Here is a 9,980-nt window from a genome sequence, read left to right as displayed (position 1 = left end):
GTAGTATAGTAGTAGTATATATATATTATATATATATATATAGTATATATATATATAGTATATATATATATATATATATATATATATATATATATATATATATCTACTTACATATATGTACTGTACTCTCATCACAAATATAGGTTATATGATGTTTCAACTTCTTCCTCTGTTTATCTGAAAGTCACTTGGTTTACCTCCCAATCACTATAAGTCCAATCATTTTTTTTCACTACAAAACAGTACTGCTAGCGCTCTTCCTGCACTACTAACGTATTCAAAGCATGCACCGCTGCTGTATCCGTTTGCTGTCTCAATATTCTCTTCATATCTGCACCCTGTTGTGTCCACAGAACTTCGATGACTTCCAGGAACAGAGTCTGATCGGAGGGTTGAAATCGACGATAACCAGCTTCATGCGCGGATAGCCGAATACCACTCACAGTAATTACATTCCAACTGCAAATGGTATTTTGACAACGCCAACTGACTCTTAGAAATTGGCCGGTTGATAAATTAGTATATCGGTCCCGGATACCCACCCGCCCCTGTATCTCAAGTCTGGTTATACAGTTCGGTACTACCCCTGGGGCCCGTACGGAAGTAGCAAGTTTAGAAGCTACAATCATTTAAAATCATACATGCCTCTAACTGTCATGTGTGTACTGGAAATCGGATGGTGCAATGACAGTCTTAACCATTTTATTTATGTTTTCGTTTGTGCATAGTTCTCGCTGTTTATACTTCATTCTTAACGTCTGCGTTTTTAACGTCTTCGTTGGCAACACGAGTCTAGTTCTCCGACTTCCGAGTCGAGCCGAGTTGGCGATACCAAGGCGAGCTCTTGCTGGTGTCATCACTCATACAGCAGTGCTATACGACCTTGTAGTTATGTTCCAAGATATAAATACCCAATATAACAATTCACAACCTTAGCCAAGAAGTGGGCAAATGTTGCTTCTACCTGCTCTTAAATAACTGCAGATTTAGCCACTTGTTTGAACCCGAGATAGTAGTGTGGTCAATCGGCGAAGCAAGCGCCGTGACATAGACAGCGTGTAGCTTTTGTGTTGTTTCTGTGGTGATGGTAGCTGGTAGTTTGGTCTTCGACCTTCACAGCGTCGGCTCTTGTCCGCCACGCGTTAGTAGTTAATAGTAGTAGTCGGTAGGTCCAGTAAGTTAGTAGTTAATAGATCCAGTGGAGTATAGTATGAACACAAGGTGTGCACTTATGCAGCCCCTTTCACGGGTGTTCATATTTAGCCTGAGCACTCCTCTATGTATGGTATGGTTGCCATGGTGATGGGCACGAATAGCCTCGTCTCCAACATCGCTTAGTGTGAACCGGAGTCTGAATCAGTAGTTATTTGGCATCCTGTAATTGGCCAAAAGCAAAAAGCCTTGTGGTGGTATTGATGCCGGTTATGTTTGCAGCCAGGCACATTCAACCGTTCTAAGAGATCAACAGATGTCCTCAGAGTTCCGTAGCCTCGTCTCTCCTCTGGTGTCACACGCCCGTACGCTCAGGAGGGGTAAATTATAGCCTGTATAGTAAACATAGATAAATGGACGAATGGGGGGATGAGTTAATATATAGGGGTTCACACGCATTGTAGATTCCTGTGAATTGCGGCAGTAGTAAAATTGGTACCATAGAATCATTGGATAAGACTGCGAAATATCCATACAGGCACACACCGGTCTCATTCAGAGGTACAAAAAGATCGACAGAATCTCCAATGGTTTGAAAGTACACCCAGATATTCATGACCATACTTGACAATGCAACCGTAGTCTTGCCCAAGTACTATATCACACACACCCCCAAACACCACACGTGTAGACACTCTTGTACAGCGGTACATACCGGTTTCATACAGCTGGGCCGCAAGCTGGCCCTCCACACAAGCCTCCTCTGGCACAACCACCTTCATATCTGCCGTCGCGACAGGGGGCAGGCGAGCGCCGCACACAACCAATACGCTTTCCGTTCCCGCTCTCGTATCTGTGGCATTTTGCGCTGCAATCAAACTGCCAAAGTGCTGGGAGCAGGTCGCCAAACGATCGGCTCCGGTGTAGCCAGGCCCTACACGCTTTGTGCGGTCGTGAATCAGTAACTCCTCGGCCTGCGTGGGACTGCTGAGCTTCACCGTCGAGGTCGTCTGTGTGTAGGTGGACATGAACTCCAGGAAGGTGTCGGCGCGCAGCGACTGTTCGTAGACGTCGTTCATGTTCGCTCCGTCAATCTCAATGATCGATGCGACGGAGGAGCTGTCTGCCATGGCACGCACACTCTCAGACAGTCCCTTGCCGTTCTCCTTCTTTGTGGGCGGCTTCAGCCACTGTGTGTAGTCCACGATATGCACCTGCGCATAGACGCCCTGGGCGGCATTGCTGATCTGTATGGCCAGGACGCAGGCCTCGATGGCATCTGCTCCACCCAAGAACGGCACAAACATCTGTAACTCCGCCGCTGTATCTGTCGCCTCCCGACCCCGGCCGTAGTTGTCTCGCGATAGGTGCGAGCTTGCCGAACGGGGAGCCGAGTCGATATACACACATGTGCGCATGACAGGTGAGAGCACATCGACCTTGCGCTTCAATTGTACACACTTGGTGAAGCCATCGGCGTCGTGAATGGCGGCGTTCCTATCCCAGGTCAGTAGTAGTGTGTCTACCCCTTGCTGCAGGGTTGCAACCTCGGCAACTATCTGGTCACAGCCGTTTCGCTCGGTATCGTGGTTTAAGGCCACGAATGGATAGGACGAAACACTGAACTGGTTGCACAGCTCCTGGAAGTCGGTTACAGCTCGTGTGTTGGGGAAGTACGACGTCGCATACGTGATCCCGGCGTATGTGTCATCGGTGGAGACCACGTGTATCGCACACAACTTAAGTGTGGTGATTTGTGGCCCGCGCTGAGATGTATGCGTAATCGGAGTATCGCCTGTGGTTTTGTTCTGTGTGTCACTGTCCACTTGATTCTCCTGGGCATTAGACTGATTTGGGAGGTCAGATACAAGCTTCGGGGCGTTGGCCGCTCCGACACTCTTTCGTACCTGGAATCTGCCAACGTTCACGGGATCTATGATAGTCTCGCTTACTGTAGTTTTGTGCAGGATGTCTTTTACCAATACCATCAACATGCCGAGCAGACGAGAGAACCGTTTGGTATCATGCTTGTTTTCCACGTGCACAGCTATGCTTAGCTCAGCCTTGATAAGGGAAGCATGCAGTTTGGAAACATTCGTGGCATGGTTTGTTGTAGCACTAATGTCATCCTCGTCTGGCGAGCCAGCGGTACTGGGCTGGCGGTTGGGGTGACACAGTGCCGATACAATTGGTGAAGTAATGAAGGTTGTTACCAGCGACATAAGCACCAATATCCCGAATATTGTCGGACTGATGATATTGGCCTGCAATCCGATGTTAAGAACAATCAGCTCCACCAGGCCTTTGGTATTCATGAGGAACCCGAGCGCAATCGAGTCACCCCAAGATCCTCCAAACCAGCGGTAGAGAGCCATCACGGGCAGGACTTTACATATGGTCACGGCTATGACCACTAATACCGTCATACCCCAGATCATGCCGGTGTTCAGGAGAGTTAGGTCTGTCTTCAATCCCGAGAAGGCGAAGTAGAGAGGAAGCAGCACAATACTGACCAGAGGCTCTGTAACTTCCATCAGTTGTACAGGTACCGTCTGCATGCGTGGTATTATGAGACCTGTGATGAACGCACCAAATATGGCATCAACTCCAAGGACCTGTGTTGCCCAACTCGCTGCCAAAACAATCACAAATATAATGGACGTCACCATGTACGATAGCGGCTTTGGTTTTTCATCGACCTCTTGGGAGATTTCATCATAACCACGATGTATAAAGAGCTTCGTGAGTGCCGGTCTCACAGCAAGGAACATAAACACGGCGAAGACTCCGTTGCATATCACTACGTAAAGCGCTGTGATCGGGGAACCAGCTCCCGCAAGTGCCACTACCAAAGCAAGCAAACCCTGTTTGGGATTTGCGATTATTTGAGAACAAATATATGAATAGTATAAGTATAATGATAACCCCAAGGGCAAGCGTTCAAGTGCAACATCTGGCCCGTCAAGTATTTTTAGCAATCATACTTGTTTTTCGAGAATGAGTTTTGTAAGTTTGGTTGGCAAGGACATCCAATGCAGAACAGATGCAAGCAAATCAGTATTACAGTCAACAAGATTCACATACCCAAGCAATCACATCCGATATAGCGGCGGCTGACAGGGCGGTTACGCCAATACTTGCACCCGTCAGGTGAAAGGCTGACAGGATGCGCGCCAGCACGGGGAAAGCTGTGATGCAAAAGCACACAGCAACAAACAGCCCAAATGTACCATAGCTCGACGGTATTTCATCGGGAAGTATTAGGGTTAAGACCCAGGCAACTAGCCAACCCGTTGCGAAAGGCACGGCAGTGCTGACCAACGCGATAGTGGTCGATTGCCTGACATTCTTCGTCATCAACTGGAAGTCCATTTCCAATCCAACAATGAAGAGGAAGAAAATAAGCCCCATCTCAGCGAGCGTCCTGTTTTCAAGAAGTATTGCAAGTATTAATCAGCGGATAAGAGTGATCAAATAGAGCAAACCGAGAGGAATAACCACAGTGTGAACACGACGCGTGGGCGATGGGCAGCTGTAAAATATAGAAGGTCACCTACTTGAGATGGCCAAGCGATTCCGTAGGGAAGATTGTCTCCATGTATCCCGGGATCTGCCCAAGTGCGGTTGGCCCAAGCAAAATGCCGCCCAGGACTTCAGCAACTACCCTGGGTTGACGTACAAGACCCAAGAGCTTTCCTAGAATAGAGCTGTATTTGAGGATTGATCGTGATAGTAAGTTAAAGTTGAATATTATGTTGTATACATTTATGATACGCGGTTGAAAAATACGAAATACATAGTATATGAACGCTAAAGGGTGATTGCAGAGCGAATTTTCCAACATTGTATTTTGATTTAATCATACCAAGTTAAGATGATGAATATCATCTGGAATAACAGCAGAGCAGTCGAATTGCTAAGCGGAGATACGCCGTCGAAGATAGATCCGGCACCCCCAACCATTATTACAAATATGAAATTCTATACTTTCTTCGAAATTGACAGTGTGATTCTGGATAAACAAGTGTGCAGAGCACGATGTCGCCAAGGCTTGTCAGTAACCGTTTGGTATACTGTAGTTACAAACTAAACATTCGAGGCATGATGCTTTCGCTTTAAATAGTTGTGGAAATGCTTGTCTATATTGAAATATCGTCGACACAACTAATACCTGCTTGCTTCGTCCACAAAAGTCAGGACTCTGGGAGCTAAAAATTCGTCAATGAATGAACTTTCGAAAAATAAAAAGATATTTTACCTCGAAAAATAAAAGTTGAACGTTGAGGTTGAATGTATTTATTACGTATATTAAAAACGTAAATATATATGTATACACCGACTCTGATATTAAAATATAGTAAACGGTTCAACGTATTACGTTTAACGTAAAAAAAAGTATGCTCATGAGTGATCATGACTCTGATTCTGAGCGACTGGAGTCTGGAACTCTGGACTCTGAGTCTTCATCGTGGTCCACTATGGTGAGTCTGAGCCTCTGAAGGAGCAAAAATAAAACAGTAAAAACATTAGGTTTGCCATTCGCGGAATTGGTCGACAACTCAACTCACGAGTCACGACTGCTGTTGACGACTTGACGCCTGACGCCTGACGGTCAAACTCGTATGTAACTCGCTGCTGCAGCTGTACTCTTATTCTTTCGGTATTTTTGAAAATGTATTGTATAGTAGGATACTCGCTGCGGTAGCCTGCAGCCCTGCAGCCTGCAGCTGAAGTAGGAACGAACACTATATGTATTTATAGTTTTATACATTGCTAAAAAAAGTAAAAACACGAGTAAATATGTATCAAGTACGAAACACTATGAAATAATAAAGTACAGTATGTATTTATTATATAAAAATAGATAATAATTATGACAATAATGAATGTAATTTTATCTATTTTTAAATTACATGTATGTATGTATGTATTTATGAAGCTTTTTAAGTTTATTGCACTTGATTGGCGTCCAAAGTCCAAACTGGCAAACTTCAAACTCGAAACTAAAATAAATAGAAGTCTCGAACTGTCGAACACTATATTTTGTTTTCAGAAATTTCAGCACCGAAATTATCATATTATTTTAATTATTTATGCAGTTATATTTAATTTTACATACGGTTGTAGTTTTATTTGTTTTTTTTTAACCAAAATAAATACCAGTATATACTGTTGATACGAAAAATAAAACTATTTTAATTTTCATATCAGATATCAATACAAATTTTTAGCGAGAAAGATTTGAGTTTCCCGAGTCTCCAAGACTCTCAACTAGTTCCCAAAACTAAAATTTGAGTCCTGAGGGCTGGTAAACGCCAAAATTTCCTGAGGACAAGGATCATATCGCAATGGTCCCTGTTCGTCTTTTACCAGTTTTTAAAAGTGACGCAAATCCCAATTCCTATTTTCTAAGACTTATTGATTCGTTGCTATGCTTTCAGCTATCATAATTATTATTACACACACAAACAAGAGAGCAGTAGTGATCTTGAGAAGAGCTACAGAGCAAGAGCCAAGGGGGGGTATTTGTATTTACAATTCACAATTGTCAATTGGGTAGTTTCAACTTTCAAGTTTGTGAGACTCGAGACTCGAGAGTCAGAGACCAGTCAGACTACTAGCCCTAAAACCTAAGGCCCTAAGGCCTACGCCTGGGGGCCGGTGTGGGCAATGGACAACGGTTACTGGAGCACTGGGCAGTGGGCACTGATATTATTGTTAAAAAATCAGTAATGTGAGAATGTGGGAGACTGGGAGTTTGGGCCCTGTGGGGGCGTTAGCCGTCAGGGCTAGTTGCCTGGGCTAAAATGGTCACTCTCTCTCTGTACCTTGTGATGACTGACAGAGCCCTGAGTCTGTGAGTCTCGATTCTCAACCTAAAAAAAAAGACGTATTTTAAATATTTATTTACAAAAGACTTGACGGGAAGGCGGCGAGCGGGCGAGTGGGTTCGGCCGCCTGGTGTCCTTTTTTAATTTTGTTTTCTAATTTTCAAGTTTCTATCATAATGCAACTGGAAATTTTAATCTGGAATGTGTTGTATATATATTGTTTTTATAAAACAAAACAAATAAAAACAAACTACGTCTATTTATTTATTTATTCCAGGATTTCTACTCCGCAATACTTGTTTTCATACTTTGTATTGAATATTTAGTTTTTCACTTTACAGGAAGCTTTCGAGTATATCGAAACTTCAAACTATGAGTGTTCTTTAATAGAATAGCTTCGATTTATTAGGAGTAACATTTGAAGTAGATAACTGGATAAATTGTATATGAGATGAGTACTGAAGTCTCATCTAGAACTCCAACTCGAAGAGTGAAATACATACAGAACAGTTATTGTATTGACTGTCAGTGCAAAATGCCAAATATGAAGAATCGACAATTGTGTTTTTAATGTTTTAAATTATTACTTTTTCGTTTTTCGCATTTCAAATTGTATTAGCCCTCCAGTAAATAGGACTCACGAGTCATGACTCGTTAGTCGTGACTCGTTGTTTTGTTTTAAAAACAAATAAAATAAAATATATATAAATACATACTCCATTACTCTGTGTACTGATATTTGTTTTTTTTTTTTTAAACAATTACATTTATTATAAGCGACAGCCTGGCTGACCTTGGCCTTGGCAGATGTCTTAAAACTGGTTTGAGTTGTCGTAATGAACGCCAAGGAGACAAAAATAGGCAAAGAATACGCTTTTTGCTGTCCTCTACTACCGTATTCAATATTCAACAAGACATAAATATGTATTATTGACTCTCCAAGGGAGAGAGAAGATGTAACACAACACATGAAACATTGTGGAGACCACCAGGGGGAGGAGAGCAAGACAGTCAGCAAAAAAAGTATGATTGATTGATTTTGTCATGTTTTAGCAAATCGGTGAAGAAGTTGGTGACTTGAAAGTGATGGCTGCACATATAAAATATGATTTTTCATTTTTGCCTACAGCACTACAGCCTACAGCCACAGGCCTACACTATCTAGTATTTACATATGTACATCGACATTGATCACTGATCAGTGATAACTCGCAGTCACACCACAAGTAGGCATTGGGCACTGTGGGCAGCAGCCCGCTTGTTGTCTCACCACTCACCACTCACCACTCACGGCTCACCACTCACCACTCACCACTCATCACTCACGGCTCACGGCTCACCACTCACGGCTCACCACTCACCAGAGTCGGCAACTCGAGAGTCTCGACGTGACAGCGAGAGAGTCCCTGTCCTCAGTGTCCTGGGACTTCTGGGCCCTGGCTTCCTAGGAGTTGAGAGGTTTATGATGTCATGAATCCAGATTCCAGAATCATAATGACAATGATGTCAGTGATTTCTATTTTAAAAATTGTATTTGATAGAGTATAACTGTATAAATATGTATCGTGGCAACTCCGAATATTCTGAATAAATGTAGTGAATAACCGGTATTCCTGACTCCGAGACCTGAAATTCTAAATCCTCGTAAGTATACACACGGGGATTTGTGTTAAAAAAAACATAAAATGATCATCATTTATATAAACAGATCGACTTCTGAGTTCTGACCTTGCAGGCCCTCAAGGCTCCTTTTTGTATTCATCCCCCCCAGGATAATACATGTAATTCACGTTGATCATCAGTACAAGACTTCAAGACGTACATACATTTTGTGAAAGTATGATCTTGATTGTCTCTCCTCCCCAACCATCACATGGTGATATTATCGCATGGCAACGGCGGATGACCATCGATGTACATGTACTTGCTGATTTTAATGTTATATATCCGTACTCTACTGCAGTGATTGTAGATTCTAACACTAAATGCTTTCTCTCTAGAGCTCGCGGTACAGAGTGATCCATAACATTGCAATTAAAGTCAATTCATATCCACGACACACGTACAGATAAACCACTTGATTTTCTTTCGTTGTAATCAAAATTGTATATGATAACTTATTTGTGGTAATTTTATTTTCGTTCTCATTTCATTGCTTCTGAACAGCGAGAGTAGTTGTAAATTAACACTTTTGTTCAGAAGAAAAGTGAAGTACACAAATTTTTTTTGTCAGAATAGAATATATACATAGAAACAACACTCCCGATGTGCGATTTTACTTCAAAGTCAATGATTATACAAACTCCATTGGAAGATATTAGTGTGGTTACAGTTCGAGTCCTCCTGCGAGATTGCGAGGTCAACATCCATGACTTTGTATCGGCTACATGTTAGAATTTTACACATAAACATTCAAAATATATTTTATATATATAAATATATATATATATTTATATATATACATATATACATACATATACATATAAATATATATATACATATACATATACATATACATATACATATACATTTACATATACATATACATATACATATACATTTACATTTACCATATACATACACATAGACATAAATTATATATATATATATATATATACAATTATATATATAAATATATTATATTCTATATATATATATATATTGTATATATATATAAATAATATATATATATATTTATATTATATATATATATATATATATATATATATATATATATACATAAATATATATATATATATAAATATATATATATAGATATGTATATTTGTATATATGTATGTATTTTAGATGTATGTATGTATAATATATATATATATATATATGCCCCACATGTATGTATGTATGTATATATGTATGTTATGCATATATGTATTGGTGTATGTATGCCATTATATGTGTTTTGTATGTCTTTATGTACGCGTTTATATATGTATATATATTTATATATATATATTTATAAATATTTATATATATGCA

General features: G+C 40.9%; 2 protein-coding genes across 2 annotated transcripts in view; one reads left to right on the top strand and one right to left on the bottom strand.

Moving 5' to 3' along the window:
* Window positions 1–428, top strand: part of SARC_09912 (hypothetical protein) — a gene marked incomplete at its 3' end in the record, with an annotated part of 6,169 nt that extends 5,741 nt beyond the window's left edge. Inside the window, exon 5 of the mRNA XM_014296058.1 lies at window positions 354–428. Coding sequence (XP_014151533.1) covers window positions 354–428 — 75 coding nt within the window. The remainder of the gene's footprint in view (window positions 1–353) is intronic.
* Window positions 429–688: 260 nt separating this feature from the next.
* Window positions 689–5,228, bottom strand: SARC_09911 (hypothetical protein). Its single transcript, XM_014296057.1, has 5 exons — window positions 5,018–5,228; window positions 4,710–4,859; window positions 4,237–4,576; window positions 1,868–4,016; window positions 689–1,544 (listed from the first exon to the last, which is right to left on the bottom strand). The coding sequence occupies exons 1-5, from the start codon at window positions 5,113–5,115 to the stop codon at window positions 1,462–1,464; spliced, it is 2,820 nt and encodes a 939-aa protein (XP_014151532.1). The 5' UTR covers window positions 5,116–5,228; the 3' UTR covers window positions 689–1,461.
* Window positions 5,229–9,980: the final 4,752 nt, after the last annotated feature.

Source organism: Sphaeroforma arctica, assembly GCF_001186125.1.
Source record: "Sphaeroforma arctica JP610 unplaced genomic scaffold supercont1.1079, whole genome shotgun sequence".
NCBI lineage: Eukaryota > Ichthyosporea > Ichthyophonida > Sphaeroforma > Sphaeroforma arctica.
The sequence above is the reverse complement of the archived record's forward strand: the minus strand, read 5'-3'. Positions and strand labels throughout refer to the sequence as shown.

Excerpts from the sequence above, each read along its gene's own strand:
- SARC_09911 (XM_014296057.1), bottom strand. The coding sequence starts at position 5,115 with ATGGTTGGGGGTGCCGGATCTATCTTCGACGGCGTATCTCCGCTTAGC. Across the intron at positions 4,860-5,017 it reads ATATTCATCATCTTAACTTG|CTCTATTCTAGGAAAGCTCT; the intron begins GTATGATTAAAT and ends CCTCAAATACAG. Across the intron at positions 4,017-4,236 it reads TATCGGATGTGATTGCTTGG|GGTTTGCTTGCTTTGGTAGT; the intron begins GTATGTGAATCT and ends AATCCCAAACAG.